Raw genomic sequence first — 19972 nt, forward strand, 5'->3', positions numbered from 1 at the left:
GAGCAACTAGGGTATAGAATTATCCAGTTAAGTCCCTTCATACAGCAGAGCCAAGATTCCTCTCCTGCCCCACCATCCTCATTCATGAGAATAACTAGGATCAATATTTTTTCATTATTTTCTTTGTGTTCAGTTCCTAGGACGGTTAACCCATCTTAAGTGCCTGCCTTAGCCTTATCAATAGGCCGTTTTTTCCCTTTGCCTCAGCTCCCAATTTTGGTATTCAGGAAAGCCTGACATCCTGATTATTTTTATTCAACCACATATTATGTGGCTGAATAGAAAACATCCAGAATACTGAAAAAATGTCTCCCAATTGGTGATTTAAAAAAAGGACACTGAACAATTTGATCTGCTAATCAGTAGTCTTTATTTCACAATGAAGGCGATAAATATATCTTGTACTTAATATTCTCAGTTGATTATGTCTAGTTCCATTATCCCATATCTCTTTTTGATGTATAGTCTCCTTGAGAGTAACTTAAACGTACTTCCATTTCCTCTCAACTCTGCTTCCAAAATCATCATTCAACTGAAGCTATTCTTTCCAAAGTTATCAGTGATCTATCAACAAATTTCATGGCTTTAAAAAAAAAATCCTGATTATTCTTGATCTCTTCAGCCTTTACCCTTACCTAAAACCCTTTTCTCCCTCATGTTTCTCTTTCTAGGTTTTTGTGATAGTGATCTCTCCTGGTTCTCTACCTATTTTTGTTCAGATAATGCCCACTAATATAGATGCCCCCTAAGGATTTGTCCTAGGCCCTCTTCTTTCCCCAGTTTAATATTTCATTGGATGATTATCATGAATCCTAGTATTATCTCTATGCTGATCAATCTGATCTGCGTAATCTTTACACTCAAACCTTCAACTGCCTTCTGGGACATTTCAAATTGGATGCCCCATTATTTTAAACTCATGTCTAGAATTAAATTTCATTACCTTTACCTCTTAAGTCTTTTAACTGTTGTTTTTCAAGGCAGATCCTTCTGATTCCCCAGATTCAAAATCTGGCCATCCTTCTCTCTCCATTTAATGTCATCAGGTCTAGCTAACTACATTTGCAACATTCTTCTTATATATCCCCAACTCTCCTCTTACATTGTTATAACCCTAATGCAGGTCATCTTCTCATACCTGGTCTATTAAAAGCCTTCTGGTTAGCCTTCCTGTCTTGTTTCTCTCCTCTTTTGTCCATCCTCCATTTGGGGTCAAATTGGTCCCAGGCATAAATTTGACATCATTATTCCTCCAGGAAAAATATAACCTCCTTCCCCCCTTCCTTCAAGTTTTCTTACATAAACAACTTTCATTCATTCTATGATTTAGTGACAATGGACTGTTACTCAAATAAGACACCCCATCTCCCAATCAGAATTTTCACTGGCTCTCTCATATACCTAGAATGCCCATCACTGACTTTTAAATCCCTGATAAAACCCCAACTTCCAAGAGATTTTTCCAAATTCTCTTTAAGTGCCTTCCTACTTGCAATAACGTCCAACTTATTTTGCACATATTTGTTTATACAGTTGTTTTCATTAGACTGACCTCCTTGAGATTAGGGACCACTTTTTGCGTTTCCTCTTATCTTTAGTGCTTATCAAGTGTCCAGCATAGAGAAGACATTAAATGTTTTATTGAATTGAAACTCCACAATGTCCTAAATCAAGACTTCCCCATTACTCAGAAGGAATAAGTGCAGGGGCTCTTCCACTATTAAATTAGCGACCCAGGTAGGCTTCTCCCATCACTGCCCATGAAGGGAAGAGTGCTACCACAGTGCTGAGTCGAACTGGAATTTCCTCTTGTAGACCTACAGGATTACTCTAGTCAGAATTTTCTTTCACTGTTTTAAGGAGTAGCTAAGGCCAGATTTTCCCATCACTGTCCTACTGGGTGACTAATGATAAAATTTTCTCCCATCATCCCTGAGAATAATCATGATTTGAATTTTCAATCATTGAATTGTAGTGAACAAGAATGATCAATAAATCAGCATTAAGGATGAGGATTTTTAACTTCCCAGAATAACCAAGGCCTCATATATCCAGATTTCTCTCCAAAACAGCCAAGGGCCAGTATTCCCTCATCATTCTACTACAAATGAGCAAGATCAAGATACTCTTAAAATGTTATTCTTGAAAGTATCCAAGACTAGCATTTCACATTATTACAAAGTGACCAAGGTTGAGAATCTTGTTTTAGTTATGTTTTTCACTCTTCTTCCTATCTGTAGAGGGAATAACCATAGTCCGAGGATTCTAAACCTAATGATTCCCACTTAGTTTCCAGAAGGCAATTCCTTAACTATATTTAAATCTTCTATGTGTGGTAGTCTTGCGTTGTGGGGTGTGTATTTAGAGGCGGAGAAAAGGGTGTTGACTTCGGATTTCCTTTAGTTCTGTGGCACCTAAAGCTCTAAGACTCCCTATATGAATGGGTCTCATTACTTTGCAGAGCCGGATTTCCTCCCTCCCCAGAAAGTAGACTGAAAGTAAGTACATGGGAAATATTTCCAGGAAATTCCCAGCAAGATCTACATCCTGATTCCCACCAGGGGCTGACCTTACTGAAGCTGGCTTTGGGATTCCCCATTAACACACCCATTCATATGGGTTAACCCACATGTGTGCTGGGGAGCAGTTGAATAGTTCTCCCCAGCTTTGTATGCATTTTCTTCATCCTAATCCTGCAAAGTTTTTCATGTCTTGGGGTCTAACAATACTCCTCACAGCTGAAGTGTTTTAAGTGCAGGGAGAAGAGGGAGAACAAAGTATAAGTGTAAGCCTACTTAATGATACTATACACAGTTGGGGTGGCAGTTCTGTGTCCCTGCTTGGATACAGGATAATTGTAATGTCCTCTGAAGCTTTTGGCTTAGGTGGGAAGCCAACGGGAGTCCTGTCTAGAGGAAGGCCTTCCAGAGAAACTAGCCTTACCTTAGAGACCAGGGAAAGAAATGGATAAAAACAGCACTTACACTACATATATCTGTATAAGAATCATCTATTGTACAGAGGGAAGCCTGTTAGTCTGTGTTTTTCTCCCTTCTTGCTCAGGACAGAACAGAAAGACTGTAGGGACAATGGCCTGTCCACCTCATATACACATTCATCTCTTGTTCTGTTCCTATATCCAAAGTGCGTTTTAGTCTGAGGTTCTCTCATAACAAGAGAAGACAGGAACTCTAAAGTTCCAGGGAAGCTAGGGAAAGGAAGGAAATACAGGTTGTTTGCCCTCCCACACTATTGGGCTGGAATACTCCAACAAGAATGGGTTATGTTGCTCTGAACTGAACCCTTGGAGCCTTTATGCAGTAGATCTGGGAGGACTCTGTTCCAGGTCTTGGCGAAGGCCCAAAAGTAACTGATTGAGGAGTGTGCGATTGTTGTCCCGACGTGGCAGCACTAGTGGAGGGAGGGGGTTCCCCTTGTATTCAATAACTGCCATCTTGGCCCGGTCCATCTTTTCACGGTTTGGAATATGAAACATCCTTGTATAGTTCCCAGTTTGGTTACTGAAGCGAGGGGCCAGTGTCTGGAACAGCTTTGGAATCAGGTCCTTTTCCTGTGGGATGGCAGTAAGGGAAGGAAAGGCAGAAAATAGTTTGAGTCACAAGAATAAATCATGAGTCCCTATGCTCTTGTCACAAGAGCTTCTTCATCCAATAAAAGAATACAGGTAAACTCTCAGTGTCCATCTTTTTTTCTTTCTCTCACATACACATACCCATACAGAGGAATAATACTGGACAATTTAGAGGAAACAGAAGACATCAACTTAAAAGGGTTCTTTTTACAGATAAGGAAACAGACTTAGAGGCAAAATAACTTGCCCACATCCACAAAGCTAAGCAGAAGAGTTATGTTTCTAGAGCCTAGTCTCCTGTATGTTTGACTGGGAACTGAATATTTGCTGAATTTAAAGTAACAGGCTTCTAAACTGCTTGCTTCACATTAATAATGTGCAGTATGTAGCATGTTTTACTTATCTTACACTATGGACTAGGAAATTGGGCTCAGAGAAACAGAGTCACACAGTTACCCAATATCTGTGCTAGGTTTTCAATCTGATTTGTCATTCTAAGTCCATTTTCCACTATATCACAGTCCTTCTCAGTGATTTTAATCATCACTTTCAGATAGCCCAGGGAATACAAGGGGAAATATCATGTTTACTAAAAAGGAGATAATGATGTCATTTATATAGGGTTTTAAGGTTTGTGAAGTTCTCTTACATTGAATGGCCCAACAACTCAAAGGGGTAGGAATCATATATATTATTATCTCTATCTTAGAACTGAAGCTCATGTAGTGTTAAATGACTAGCCTATATTCAGTGTCAGAAGTGTGATTTGAACTAGGTTTCTAAGCTCATCACTAAACATTATTCTGCCTCTCTAAAGGTAGATAATTAGATTTAAGTAAAGACTTTCTGACAATTTAATTTCTGCTGGAGAGCCTTATACAAAGGAAGCTGAAGATGATTATCACATCAGGACTTCACAAGCATCATATCTTGAGAAATTGTGTGAAGCCATGAAAGACTCAATATGGAATCACTAGTAAATCAAACTGAAACAGGAACAGTTTTCCATAGCAAAACAGCAAAAGATTTAGCCAAAAATGATATGAGCAAGAAGAGCAGTGGATTGAAAATTAGGCTTCCAGCAAATAAAGAATATCAGGATCGTTTGCTTAGATTGTAGAAGCAGCTATGTTTGTGTTTCTGACACATCTAAGAATGATATGTATGAACAAAGTGCAGGTTAAATTCCCCTTAGAAGTGATTAAAAAAAAAAAAAAAACTGGAGATAGATCTTTATACTCTTCAGGCTATGAGACAGAAGATCATGTTCTTGGAATAAGTGGCAGAAATAAAAAATAGCCAAAGGAGAATCTGATTACTCATCTGAATAGCAGAATAATGTGACATAGAAAAGAAAGCCTACCAAACATTTGGAATTAAGTAAAAGATATAAGCCTAATGCCTGTATATGAGGTAGCTAGCTTTTCTAAGGGTAGTTCAGGTTTTTGAGTTTCAAGGACTGATGTAGATCCATGGTACCAACCACCAATAACTGTCAGAGAAATAAGGTCTGAATGATAGGGATGATTCTCTGCTGATGATCTAGCAATACAATATAAATTATGGAGAAACTTATTGTTTTGGGGTGTATCTTATTTTCTGCATTATAGTATTCAGATTTTCATTTTGACATGGAGACCTGTGGTTTTTAAGCTGTCTGCACACCCTTTCTTCAAGGTCAGTGGCTTTGGCTTACAAACAGTTCATGTGTTCCTTTAACTTCTTGCTTCTCTTCTACCATATTTTTCTCCACTTCAGTAACTCTTACACATAAACTTGTTAGTTTCTCATTTCTTTAAAGATTCTCCTCTGTGGATTCAAGTTTTTCTAAATTATTTATTTTAAATTCTAAACTGAGGGAATATAGTGAAAATTAAGGTCTATATCCTAACCCATGTTCATTCGCAATTTGTTCTTTTATGACATTAATCTCCTTTTTGAACTACTCTGGAGTTTCTTATTGTTCCATGGTCTCTCGAGAAAGTCCATAGGTTTCTATATTTCATCAGGCATTATTCATTTTCCATTGTCCTATGATATTTGTTGAGGGTTTTGTATTCTCACAGAGAATTCACTACCTCTTCCTCCTTTCTTCTGGCTGACTTGTTTGTTTGTGTTCTGGGATTTTATTAAAGATTTTTCTCTTTAAATCTTTGGTGACAATTCCGATAGACTCGAGAAGGAAAATTTCAGAAGGGAATAGTGGGGCAGCTAGATGGCACAGTGGATAGAGCACTGGTCCTAGAGTCATGAGGACTTGAGTTCAAATCCAGCCTCATACATTTTACACTTAGTAGTTGTATGACTCCAGGCAAGACATTTAACCCCAACTGCCCTGCCAAAACAAACAAATAAATAAATAAATGAAGTCTTAAAAACTATCTTTACATGTAATTGGAATAAATCAAATAATAACAAATGGAAAAAAAAGTTTGGAGTCAAATGTTTAAAAAAATTCATCATTTACTTTTTGGAGACTTCCCCTTTGCTTCCTTACTTGGGGGTTGGAGGAGAAGAGAAGAGCAATAGGTATACCCTAACCAGAGTATCATCATCTTAGGGAACAGAACTGGCCTCAGATGAATTTCAATTCATTATTCTTCAGGCTCAGAGTTGCTGCTCATGTTGTCATCTGCTCTAATTCCTTTCTCCTTGAGTGGGCTAAACCAGTATCTGGCACTGGGCAAAATCAATGTCTGCAGGATGCCAAAGGGTGATGGTACAGCAGGATGCTATATTAGGAGGAATCCCCAGATGGGATCTTGCAGAAATTTGCATGTAAACTTCTAGCCTTGCCTCTGGTTTGTAGAGGCTTGTGAGAGGGGTGCAAAGTAAACAATTTAAGGTCTAGAGTTCTCTGATGTTAATCATATTATCAGTGTTTTGTCTTTCTTCAGTGGATTTAGCTATATTTAATTTACTTTTTTTTTTGGAAGTGGTTTGGATAAAGTAATTAATTCATGATTGTATTAGTCATATGATTCACCCTCTTGAGAACTGTCAAGACTGATAACCAATACCCCCCTCTGGGTAATTCACGTAGGGACAAATGATTCTACTAGAAAGTACTGATAAATCATTGGTAGGGATTACGAAATTCTGGGAAAGAAACTGAAAACTGTAGGAAGTATGGATAAGGGTTTTTTTTCCTTCTAATCCCTACTGTTGATTGAAGGCAGGGACTGCAGAAAAGAAAGGTAGTTATGGGACATGATCAGCTAACTAGATGGTGTTTGAGAATGAACTTGACTTTTTAGACCATGGTTTGAAGGAAGGAATGGTGGTCAAGGATGGAATGTACATCCCAAAAGCTTGTAAAAAATATTTGTGGCAGGTGTTTGCAAAACTGATTAAAAGGGCTTTCAAGTGGAGAAGGAAAGGGAGGGAGAAAATAACCTCTTGGACAATAGAGAAGCAGATGCAGCAAAGGCTATAAATGTAGACGACTAGTAATTCACAAGAAAAAATATCTAAGAGATCTAAAGGGGAAAAATGAGTATCAAAATAAATTAAAAGAGCTTTTTTTTAGTAACATGGGGGAAAGAGTAAAATTCCAGAAGGTTCAGAACCACTTCTTTTGGTAAATAGGTTAATGATACTAGAAAACAAAGAGAATGCAGAAATATTAAATTCCTTTTATTTTTTTCTGAGAAAATGAGCTTTTGTTTTAAGAAAAACAAAAATAGTTAAAAGCCAATTAAAACCCAAAATAAGGGGAGATTATAAAGAGTATATGATATCTGTACTGAATGAATTCAAGCAATTAGGCTGGGATAAACTATATCCCAGAGTAATGAAAGAACTGGCAACTATAATTTCCAAATTATTTAGTGATCTTTGAAAAAAAATGAGTGGGAGATATATCATAGGATTAGATTTTCAATAGAGAGAAAGGTTTTCTAAAAACTATAGTGAGCCAAGCTTTAATTTTTGGCAAAATTAAAGGACATATTAAATGGATGATTTGTAAAGTGAAATGATGATTACCGAAAGGCTTCTTTAAGAGAGCTTGGCTGACTAACCTTTTTTTGGAAGTGGTGGTGGCAAAGTTAATTAATAGATGAGGGGAACCTTTTAAACACAATATATCTATAACTCAGCAAAACATTCGACAATTTCTTATTATAAACTAGGAGTAGTCATTAATTATTGGCTATAAATCTGGAGGGAAGTCTACTAGAATGTCCTAGGGATTTATGACTTTTGCTTTTAACATTTTAAACAGTGACTCAGATCTATGTCTGTTAAATCTGCAAATGACCCAAGGCTAGAACAGTTAAACATGCTGGTTAATAGAGTAAAGATATAAAAACATCTCATCAGACTACAATTATGGGCCAAATTTATTTAAAAACTTAACAACAATAAAAGTAAAATCTTTTTAGTTTAAAAAAGTTGTCTTCACAACTATACAACAGAATGGCTAGATTGACAATTTATGTGAAAAAATAATAGGAGTTTTAATGGACTGAAAGATCAATAAGAATTAAATGTGCCATCAAAAGTTAAAAAAAAATTAATGTTATCATAGGTTACATTATAAGAGGCAAAGTATTCTAAATGAAGTACTGCTGGATCCTGCCCAGAGTCAAACTGCTTTTGTTATGCATAGTTCTGGGTGCTACATTATAGAATATCGAGTTGCTTAAATCCATACAGAGGAAAGCAACAAGGATGAAAGGATTCTAGAACATATTCTGAAGATGAAGAAGAAGGGAACTGATGAAGGATGAATAACAAACTCCCAAACTCAGACAACTAGATCAAAATATGTATCCACTGAACGTTTAGATTCTAGAAAAATCTCAGAAGGCACATGATAATGCTCTTTAAGTCTGTCATATGAAAGTGCCATTAAACTTGTTCTAGTTGGTGCCAAAGAGAAGAATAAGGAGTAACAGTAGAAAGTTGCAGAGAAACAACTTCAGACTTCCTGAAAATCAAATGCAAGCTCTACAACTTTTCCTAGATTTCACAGAAAGGATTTTTATTGAGATACAGGTTAGATAGTACCATCCTCACCCCCCCCCCCCCATTCTTTGCTTAAGCTACCAATTTTGCATTTTTAACCATCTTTAGATAACTGTTCTTTGTTTTTACTATCTCCTGTTTATATGACCATGGGGGGAAAAATCTCTCAGGATCTCAGTTTCCCCATTTGTAAAAGGAAGTTGCACTAAATGAAAGTGTCTATAAAGTCTCTAAAGTCCCTCTCAGCTCTATCAGTATCACAGTATTAACTGTCTATTGAACATTTTGAAATGCATGTGCTGAAGGCACCTTAAACTCAACTTGTTTAAAACATAACTCATCCTTCCTCTCCTAAATACACTCCTTTATTTCTGTGACAGGTATTTATTAGTTACCTCAGCTGGCAAGCCCGAGTCATCTTAATTCCTCACTTTCCCTTATATTATAAATGCAATCAGTGTGCCAAGTTCTCACATAAATCTTTTTACTCACATGGTCATAATCCTCTCTCACTTGGACTACTTTAATAACCTTCTAATTGGTCACCTTACCTCAAGTCTTATGGTGAAAATAGTCTTCCCAAAGGGTATGAACGTGTTCCTTCTCTAGAGAAGAGCAAAGTAAGGAAACTAGGGCATGGTTGCTTGTTTTGTCAAGGGAGAAAACAATTTCATTTTCTGTATCCAGGATAAAGAGGGATAGGATGAGAGAAAAAACAAAATTTAAGATGTGTAATCAATCAGTCAACAAGTATTAAGTATTTTTCAGGTACTATGCCAGGTACTAAAGATAAAGAGATCAAAATTAGATTGTCCTTGCCTTCCAGGAGGTTACAAAGTATCAAGAAAGTGTGTGTATATATGTGTCTGTGTGTGTACACACATACACTCTCACACAAAATAAACACAAAGTCATCGAAGAGGAAGGCATGAATATCTGGAAATATCAGAAGACTTTGTGTAAGGTGCTTTAAAAACATTGAAGTGTGAAATACAGCACCCTGTGTGTAAGAAAACTCATTTAGCTGAGCTATACATATAAGGGGTGTCATGTGGTTAATAAAGCTAGAAGGCAACCAAAAACAGGGAGTTTGCATTTCATTCCAGAGATAATAAAGGTTTATTGAGTAGAGAAGACTTTTGATGGCACATTTAACTCCTATTGATCTTTTAGTCCACTGAAACTCCTATTTTTTCACATAAAATGTTAATCTAGCCATGCTATTATATAGATGTGAAGATGATTCTTTTAAACTGAAAAGATTTTACTTTTATTGCTGTTAAATTCTGCCATGGCCCATTTGGATATTTATAACATTCATGGGTCACGCAAAATTATCAACTTAAAGAACTCTAACAGAGGAGGTTACTGTACCTAGCTTTCAGATGATCACCATCTGTGGTTGCATTAGCAAATGATTTTACAGGTCTTATATGGCCTGTACCAGAGGTATAAAACTGCAGAGTTTAGAAACAAAATTTTATTATCTCAAACTTAGGGTAAATTAAAATTTAAGAAAGACTTAGTAGTTGAATTGATTAGTTCTCTGGTTTTAGTTACTGGTTATTGATCAACATGACCAGATGGGTAGTATCAAAAGACACTAACAATTTTTATTATAGGATGATACATAATTGAACTTATCCTCATATTTTACTATTATATGAATCTTTATAATGATGTGTAAAAATTTTAAATATATAAAACATTTTAATACTCAAAACTCTTTGTTAAGTAAACTTAATTCATCCTGGAATTCTTGAAACTATATGTTGTGGACACTCATGCACTTATATCACAAAATGTTCTGTCTGAGACCATCTGTTGATCTGTCACCTTAATGCAAGTTTTGTAGTCTGAAGGAATTGCTTAGAAGTCTTCAGAAACTGCTTGAGTTTGTTTAAAACCCAGAATCTGTGGATCAAATTAGGACACTTGATTGATAGAAATAATCTAAGCAAATATACTCTAAGCAGTTGCTCAATACAATTGACACTGTTTCTAATAGATAATGTTTCTAAATTCTGATTGCTCCAGTTTATTGACAGTCAATCTTGATGTCCTTATGGTCATTCTCCAAAGATTATAAAATAAATAACATTCAGGTAGGGTCTTCGTGACTGTACAGTATAAATTAAAAAAAATTTTGATTAATGGATTTCATGTCATACAGCGAGATAAGAGCTTACAGTAAAATGCTGAAAAGTTTTGGCATCATGTCTTTCTTGTTCGACATTTTAATAACCTTGAATAAGGGAAACAAAAAGCATGTTTGAAAATTTGTGGAAACAAAGATGGGAAGAATAGCTAACATGCAGGGAATCCAAAAAAAGTTTCCAAAAGATGCTATGTGGATAACCTAAAAAAAAAATTAAATATAGATGAACAGAAATTTTTCACTCACGATTAAACTATCAATAACTGTAAGTAGAGTGTGGTGAGACCTGGCTTAGCAGCACATGGGAAAAGACTAAAGAGATTTTGGGTGACAGTAAGTTAAGTCAAAGTAAACTTCACAGAACTTCCCCAAAGACCGCAGAACATCCTTGGCCTCGCGCGCGCATGCGTACATGTGCACTCACCGTAAGCCAGAAGTCCGCCATCCGCATCGCCTTCTCGTTGGTGTCTCCCAGCTTCCCATAGTCAATGAGCTGGAGGAAAAGGGCGGAGTCAGCGGCAGGGAGCACCGCCCCGGCTTCCAGGTTCCTCCTCCCGCCACGTGTACCCTCTCGCCCCCCGGCTCCACCCCCAGGACTCGTTCCATCCTCTCCCGGAAATTCCACCCCCTCCCCTTAGTCAGTCAGTCCTTTGCCCTCACCCTCTCAGCGTAGCCGCGCATCTCGTCAACGCGCGCCCAGGGAGCCTCGATACGCTCATGGCGCACAAGTCCCGTCAGCAGGTTGCGCAGCAGGTGGATACGGGATTCAGGGCCCAAGCCCAGGCGGCGATACACCCGCCCGTGCGAAATGGCAGCAACAACAGAGAGCCGCATGGTAGCCAGCCACCCCTTCTCCACCCGGAACCGGAACTGCGCCAGGAATTAGAATGCACACAGTCGGTGGCCCGTCAAACGGAGTGTAATTGCGCATGGGTCATGGCGGCGTCGGCGTGGTGTACGTGTACGCGCACGCGCATGAGCGTTTGCGTCCGCTTTGGTGGCAGTGGTTTGTGGAGGGTCGGACCACACCTATTTACAGAATACATTAGCCGTGCGACGTACGCACTGCGTGCTCCACGGGGCGGGGACAAGGAGTGGTTGCTCTTTTAGATCCAGCCTTCGGGTATAATGGAGAGAGGGCATGGCGCCACCTGGCGTCTAAAGGGGGAGATTAGGGAACGCCTCCCTCCCGTCTGACAAATTTCTGGATAGGGTTCGTTCAGTAAAACCGAGCGTCTCGAAGCTATGTAGGTATTGTAGTTCGGGGCTGGGTGCGAAGACTGCACATGCGTCAGTCGTTCAGTGCCTCTGATTGGTGGGCAAGAGTTCCGACTCCAGGTCCTCCCGGGGGTTATCGATGTGTGTATGTGTATTAATCATTCAGCCAACTTTTGTTTAGTGCCTTCTTTGTGGCAGCTCCTGTGATTGGGAATACAAACGAAGGAAAAAGACGGTTCCAGCTCTCCAGATCACTTATTACCGGGGGAGACAGAGAAAACGGATTAACGAAACAAGAGATAGGTGGGATAAATTGGGAGCCATTTTGGAAGGCGCTAAGATTTAGGAGAACTGGAAAAGATTTTTGTCAGAAAGACGCCTGTATATTCGTGCATATGTGTGTCTAGACTCTATACGTGTTTGTCTATATGTATCTACAGAACATACATTTTAGATATTGTTTAACTTTAAGTTACTTCATCTTGGTTATAACTAATTGCAAGATTGTGGTAGTTTGCTGAATAAAAGAAACATAGCAATGTATATTAGTTAGGCTGGATTACTCAGTGGATAGGACGAAGAGCCTGGAGTTCAAATCCGGCTTTAGACACTAGCTGTGTGACTTTGGGAACATCATCTAACGTTGTTTTCCTCAGTTTAATCATTTGTAAAATGAGCTGGAAAAGGAAATGGCGAACCACTCTAGTATCTTTGCCAAGAAAACCTCCAATGGTGTTACAAAGAGTCTGTCATGACTGAAATAGCTGAACAACAAAATCTGTAGAAATAGCAGTACTGAGTGTATCCTTTTCCAATAGAAATTCCTTTGCTACTATCACTTAAATGTACCATATATATCATCTGTACCTTGTTTATGCGGCTGTCTCAACAACTGTAGTTAATTGTCATCTCTTATGTCAGTCAGAATAGGGTAAGGATTTCCTGTGTTTTTGTTGTCTTTTTGTGTATAAAGGAAGTCCCACAGAAAAGTATAGTGTGCTTTTAGCAGCACACAGATATCTCTGTACGTTGCAATTTAAAATTTTGTTGAGTGATCATAACAGAATTTTTCTTTCTATGTGTGTGCACCTGCACATGTACGTCTGCAAATGCCCATATATACTTAAGGCAGGGGACAAGAGATTCTACCCAACTAATGTAATCACAGAAGATCCAGTAAGAAACAAAATAGCTTTTGATCCTGTAAGAAACAAAATAGCTTTTTAAAAAAATGATATTAAAATATATTCTTAGCAGATATTCTATTTGTTTGTGTTTCATCTTTTTTACATTTACTTGGAAAATTAGTCAAATCATGACCATGTACACAGTCAAGATGAAGTTGTGGTATTAATTTCTATACATGATAGAATTTCCTATCTATGACTTTCCCTCATACTTGTATTAGAGAAACAAATATCTTACCAACAACTCCACTGATTCCCTGATGAATGTAGGTGAAATGGACAAAGGACTGGCCTCCCGTCCCCTCCCTCAGTCTTAGGTTAAAGGGCCTGGGCTTCTCAAAGAAAGGTCTGCTGAGCTAGATTTAGGGACTTCTTTTGCACTTCAAAGTGCCAGATTAACAATTCTCGCAAAGATATCTATTCTGTGAGGGTGGTCGCCTAACCCCATCCCTATCTGTTTTAAAACATCTGCCCTGGTGGATTCTTCTTTCATCCTGTAAAACCCCCATTTTCCTCTTGTAAAATCGAGTCACTGTTTAATGTCAGAATGTAACAAGCAGAACAGAAATGCTTATAAGGCTGAACCTACTTCAGTTGGGCAAGGAACCATGCCAGAATCCTACTGGAGGTCTGTCCTGGCCATGCACACCATCTAGGCCAGTTACAAATAAATATTTCTAAATTATGAATTACTATGGCCGTCTTGAATTTTATTGCCTGGGCCATTTCAGATTGGGTTGCTCAGTGAAACTCCAAAGGTAGCATTTAATATCCTATCTGGAGTTCAAATCCGGCTTTAGACACTTGTTGTGTGCTTGGGAATGTCATCTTGTTTTCCTCAGTTTAATCATTTGTAAAATAAGCTGGAAAAGGAAATGGCAAACCATTCTAGTATCTCCACCCCTCATTACATAGCTAGTCCCTGCTCCCAAGGAGTTTGCATTCTGGAAGGGGGAAGCTAACTGAGGAAGGCTAAGGGCAAAGAACAAAAGATTCTTTTCAAATCTCAGGCCACCACCCCTGATTACAAAAGTCAATCCCTTTTGGGAGAAGCAAACCCTCACCCTTGATTATTCCTTGATATTCTTGTGGGTTTCAGTTTTCTAATTTAAGTTTCATTTCTCCAATTCGGTTTTCATAAATTGTGGAAACCAAAATGCTCATCTATTTCTTATAGTCCTCAGCAGCTTTTCAACTTCTCCAGCTGCCCCTGTCATCTACTTAGAGGGCCAGAGAATGATGCAATAAACACCTCCTAATGTCTTTCTTTATTCAGGGCTACATTTTTCTTACTGATTGGGTAGTTGCTACTCCATTTGTAGATTATATCTGTAACTGCTGCCCAAACATCCCTCTCTCCTCTTTCTGCTTCTTTTTGTATTGCCTTTCCCCATTATATTGTAAACTTCTTGAGAGCATGGACTGTTTTTCCTCTTTTTATCATCTTCAGCTCTTAGTGTAGTACTTGGCGTAGAGTAGCTTGCTTAATAAATGCTATTGAGTTGAGATTCAGTTGAATCAGTCAAGGGTATTAGGTGCTTAAGGAATTTTCATACAAATATATGAATAAATCTCAGTGCTTAGCACATAGTACTGTGTGGGATGCAAAGATCCTAACTCAAATTGACTGCTCAAAGGCATGGTATAAAACAGAAAATTTATCTCAGGAGAAATGGGGCAGACTCATCACCAGAAAGTCTGGATCAGGGAAAGCCAATTTTACAGTAGTAAGAAACATAGTTATGTAGTCAAGGTTTTACAGAAAGGCTCTAGCTGCACTTCCTTATTTTCTTGGTGACTTCTGGTTGTGTTGAGGTGGCTTCCTGGTCACCTGGAACATAATAGTTCCTACTTAGATGGGGTTAGGACCCTTTTAACATGATTGATGCCAGAGGATCATTTTAGTCCCCACATTCTGCTTAGAAGAAATGGCATGCTATAATAGAGAAGGGGTAGGTCAGGTCTTTAGAAGCTAAATGCTATTGTACCCTTGTTACATATTTTTGTTATGTTAGGGCTAAGTAAGTCTTTTATCAGTTGCTCAAAAACTTATGAGTACTTCATATCAATATTGAACAGGTTGCTGGCATTGGGCTCATACTTAACAGTGTATGCATATACAGTATGTCTTGAAAGCCTCAATGCAATTTAAAGATAGAAACTTAAAAGCATAAAAAGCTATGAACAGAAAATTAAAAAAAAATTTAAATAACTTAAAGAAATAATTATCTATTGCCTTTTAAAAAAATATTACCATAGTTTCCACAAGTGTCCTTCCCCATTTCAATCCTGAGAGATATCCCATATAACAAATACCATTTAAATTTTTTTTGCTGAGGTATTTGGGGTTAAGTGACTTGCCCAAGATCACACTTAGGAAGTGTTAAGTATATGAGGGCAGATTTGAACTCAGGTCCTCCTGACTTCAGGGTTGGTGCTCTATGCACTGTGCCACCTAGCTGCTCTTTACAGTTTTTTTTTTTTTTTTTTTTTAAGACAGAGAGATGACAGGAAAAAAAAATCAGCATAACTGATCAATACATCAAAAAAGTCTGGAACCAAGCAGAAAGATAGGCCACCAAGAAAAACTAACCACGCTATTTTGGAAGGAGAAAATAAACGTTTGGATTTTATCAGCTGGCTGCATTTGGAGCGATTATTACTTGGAACTGAAACTAAGGCTGCCTCCAGAAAACCTCCCCGAGAAACCTGCTCCCAGAGAGAACCATTATATATTATACAAAAGAAGAAGAACACCACACATATTCTTTGGCCCAAAGATTTCCCTATTGAGTTTATACAAAAAGGAAATCATTACCAAAAAATAAAAAGTCTTCAAACACATAAATTATTTGTAACAGAACTTTATGTGAACACAAAGAATAGAAACAAATTAGAAGCCCATCAACTGCAAAATGGTTAAATAAACTATGACACATTAATTAATAAATAGAATGTTATTATTCTGTGAAAAATTATGCATGCAATGAATACAGATAAGCATGGAAAGATCTATATGAACTGATGTAGACTGGGGTAAGCAGAGCCAGGAAAACAACATACATAATGACTACAATATTGTAAATATAAATAAAAATTAATACAAATAAATACAAATTTAATTACAAATAAAAATTAAAAATAAATAATATTGCAAAATATAAAGAACAAGAATGGTTCCTCAAAAAGTTATAAGATATTATCATTTCACCCCTTTGTAGAGATATTAGGTCTACAAATACTGCCTATTACACATAGTTCCAGGCTTTTTTGATGTATTGACCAGTTATGCTGATTTTTTTTCCTGTCATCTCTCTGTCTTTAAAAAAAAAAAAAAAAACAACGTAAAGAGCAGCTAGGTGGCACAGTGCATAGAGCACCAACCCTGAAGTCAGGAGGACCTGAGTTCAAATCTGCCCTCATACACTTAACACTTCCTAAGTGTGACCTTGGGCAAGTCACTTAACCCCAAATACCTCAGCAAAAAAAATTTAAATGGTATTTGTTATATGGGATATCTCTCAGGATTGAAATGGGGAAGGACACTTGTGGAAACTATGGTAATATTTTTTTTAAAAGACAATAGATAATTATTTCTTTAAGTTATTTAAATAATATTCAGTACCATACCAGTCAAACTGCCAAGAAATTACTTTATGGAGCTAGAAAAAATTAAAACAAAATTCACCTTGAAGAACAAAAGGTCAAGAATTTCAAAAGGAATTAATGAAAAAAAAATTCAAAGGAAGGTGGCCTAACTGTACCAGACCTAAAACTATATTATAAAGCAGTAATCATCAAAACCATTTGGTACTTGGAAATTGAATAGTGGATCAATGAATAGGTTAGTCAATAACTATAGTAATGTAGTGTTTGATAAATCCAAAGATTCCAGCTTCTGGCATAAGAACTCAGTATTTGACAAATGTTGCTGGAAAAACTGAAAAACAATATGGCAGAAACCAAATATTGACCAACATTTAATACCCTGTACCAAGTTAAAGTTGGTTTGGGTTCATGGTTTAGACATAAAAGATGATATAAGCAAATTAGAAGAAAAAGGGATAGTCTACTCTCAGGTTTGTGGAGAAGGGATGAATTTATGACCAAAGAAGAACTAGAGAACATTATGAAATTCAAGATGGATAATTTTGATTACATTAAACTAAAAAGTTTTTGCACAAGCAAAACCATTGTAGCCAAGATTAGAAGGGAAGTAGAAAGCTGGGGAAATTATTTTACAGGCAGTGATTCTGATAAAGGCATTTCTAAAATATATAGAGAATTGATTGAAATTTATAAGAAGACGGGCCATTTTCCAATTGATAAATGGTCAAAGAATATGAACAAATAATTTTCAGATGAAATAAAGTCATTTCTAGAAACATGAAAAGTGCTCTAAATCACTATTGATTAGAGAAATGCTAATGATTAAAATGACAGGAAAAGATAAAGATAAAATTGGAGGAGATGTGGAAAAACTGGGACGCTAATGCATTGTTGGTGGAATTGTGAAATGATTCAATCATTCTAGAGAGCAATTTGGAACTGCTCAAAAGGCTATCAAACTGTGCATACCTTTGAATCCAACAGTATCTCTACTGGATCTGTACCCCAAAGAAATCATAAAAGAGGGAAAAGGACCCACATATGCAAAAATGTTTAAATGTTTAGCAGCCTTTTTTGTATTGGCAAGAAACTGGAAATTGTTGGATCTTTCTCAGTTGGGAAATGACTGAATAAGTTATGGTATATGAATATAATGAGATATTATTCTATAAGAAATGATGAACAAACTGATTTCAGAAAAACCTGGAAAGACTTACATAAACTGATGCTAAATGAACTGAACAAAACCAAGAGAAAATGGTGCATAGCAAGGACAAAATTATATGATAATCATCAGTGATGGACTTGGCTCTTTTCAACAATGAGGTGACAAGGCAGTTCCAGTAGACTAGATGGAAAGTCCCATCAACTTCTCATAGTGAGAACTATGAAGACTGAATGTGGATCAAAACATATTTTCACCTTTTTTTTGTGTGTTGTTGTTGTTTTCTTTTTTTTCTTTTTTCATATTTTTTCTTTTAATCTGATTTCTTTTTTTTTGCTCAGTATGACAAACATGAAAATATGTTTAGAAGAATTGCACATGTCTTAACCTATATTGGATTGCTTGCTGTTTTGGGGAGGGAGGAGGAGAGGGAAAAAAATTTGGAACACAAGGTTTTGCAAAGGTGAATGTTGAAAACTCCTTGCATGTATTTGGAAAAATGTAATACCATTAAATATTTATTCTATCTCCAAAAACAAGCATACCAACAATTTATAGAAAGTTTCGCCTCTTATCTCCCTGTGGAATAAGAATAATAATATATTTGGTGGCTACAACTATATTTGCAATAATAGCAACAGCAGGAAAATACACAGAAGATGAAGCTCAGAAAAATACATGGAAACAAACAGCCATTTTGTAACTATATCATTAAAGTTAGTTAAGAAAAACAAACCAATATGTAGTTAGCAGAAGTTTGAAGTTTCTAGTGATTTTTGTTACTTTCATTTATTCAATGTACTTCAGTAGCAAACTTCAATGCCCCATTGGACAAAGCACTGAACTGGGTTTTTTTAAATACAACTGGGGAAAAAAAAAAAAGCAACTTTTACCCTCAAGAAACTTTTCACTATGTGATTATTTTTTGTTAATTTTTCCCTTCAGTAACAGTCTCTTTTGATTTAGGACTTTCCCTCTGATTCCAAAGGGAAGATAAAGTTAGAGAGAGGGTTGGGGTATTAAGGGGAGGATTGGTGACTAGCTATGCCATGGCCATCCTAGGTAAAGAACATTACCTAGAGGCAGGGTACTGAGAAATATTATATCTGAGATTTATGGACTATGAGGTGGGATGGAAGTATAAGATACTCATACAGACATAAACACAAGGAGGCATGACTATGATCACACTAACACTGTCTTCTTCCTACAGCTACCACATAAATGCATACAGATTTAACTTCAAGTCTTCTTTATCATGGAATACCCTGACCAGCATTAGAATTTCTGTCAAAACACTTGATCTTCAGATGACTAAAGTATTTGAAAGTGTATAAAACAAGCCTACTTTGAACAGGCCAACAAACAAAGGAAGGGCTGAATTTAACTTCATATAAGCCTTGAAAATGAGCTGCTGTCCTCCCAAAAGGTATTGGGTTTATTGAGAGGAATAGAAGAAAAGGGAAAAGGAAATAAAATTGATGTATGAAGTTTTCCATGATCTGAGATCTCTGATCCGTCAACTCTTACCATATCCTTATGAAGGATTTCTAAACTGTCCCTAAAACTTAATTTTGTATTCCAAATATGATCTTTTTTTGTTAATTTTTTCTCCTGAGTCTGGTCCAGAATCACACAGCTAGAAAGTGTTGTGTCTGAGGTCAGATTTGAACTCAGGTCCTCCTGATTTCAGAGCTGGTGCTCTACCCACTGTACCACCTAGCTGCTGCTCCAGATATGATCTTATCAAGACAGGATAATAGAACTACAACCTCTCCCATTATGGGTGCCATACTTTATCAATTCAGGTAAAAATTGAATGATTATGGTTAGTTGCTATGTCATGCTGTTCATTCATTTTCAATATACAGCCCAAAGAAACCCACAAGTCTATTTTCACAGAGCTATTTTCTTTTTACTGTTTTTGATAATCTATACTTTTATTAATGATTGATATTCTATACTTATATGAATAAATAAGCATTTATTATATGACAGATATGGCATAAGTCCTGGTCAGATATCAAAAGCAATAAAATCTATAAGAAGCTTGCATGTAGATAGAGACAGCA

The 19972-nt window shown here is 36.9% G+C and overlaps 1 protein-coding gene across 2 annotated transcripts; it reads right to left on the reverse strand.

Moving 5' to 3' along the window:
- Positions 1 to 346: 346 nt before the first annotated feature.
- MRPL17 (mitochondrial ribosomal protein L17) lies at positions 347 to 11649 on the reverse strand. 2 transcript variants are annotated; one of them, XM_051987628.1, is made up of 4 exons: positions 11382 to 11649; positions 11146 to 11214; positions 10753 to 10922; positions 3471 to 3571 (listed from the first exon to the last, which is right to left on the reverse strand). In XM_051987628.1, exons 1-4 carry the CDS (start codon positions 11553 to 11555, stop codon positions 3559 to 3561), a joined length of 426 nt encoding a protein of 141 aa, XP_051843588.1. In that variant the 5' UTR covers positions 11556 to 11649; the 3' UTR covers positions 3471 to 3558. The 2 variants fall into 2 exon arrangements, with proteins under 2 accessions (XP_051843586.1, XP_051843588.1); XM_051987626.1 differs by lacking the exon at positions 10753 to 10922 and having other exon boundaries at positions 347 to 3571.
- Positions 11650 to 19972: the final 8323 nt, after the last annotated feature.

This window comes from Antechinus flavipes, chromosome 3, assembly GCF_016432865.1.
Source record: "Antechinus flavipes isolate AdamAnt ecotype Samford, QLD, Australia chromosome 3, AdamAnt_v2, whole genome shotgun sequence".
Lineage (NCBI taxonomy): Eukaryota > Metazoa > Chordata > Mammalia > Dasyuromorphia > Dasyuridae > Antechinus > Antechinus flavipes.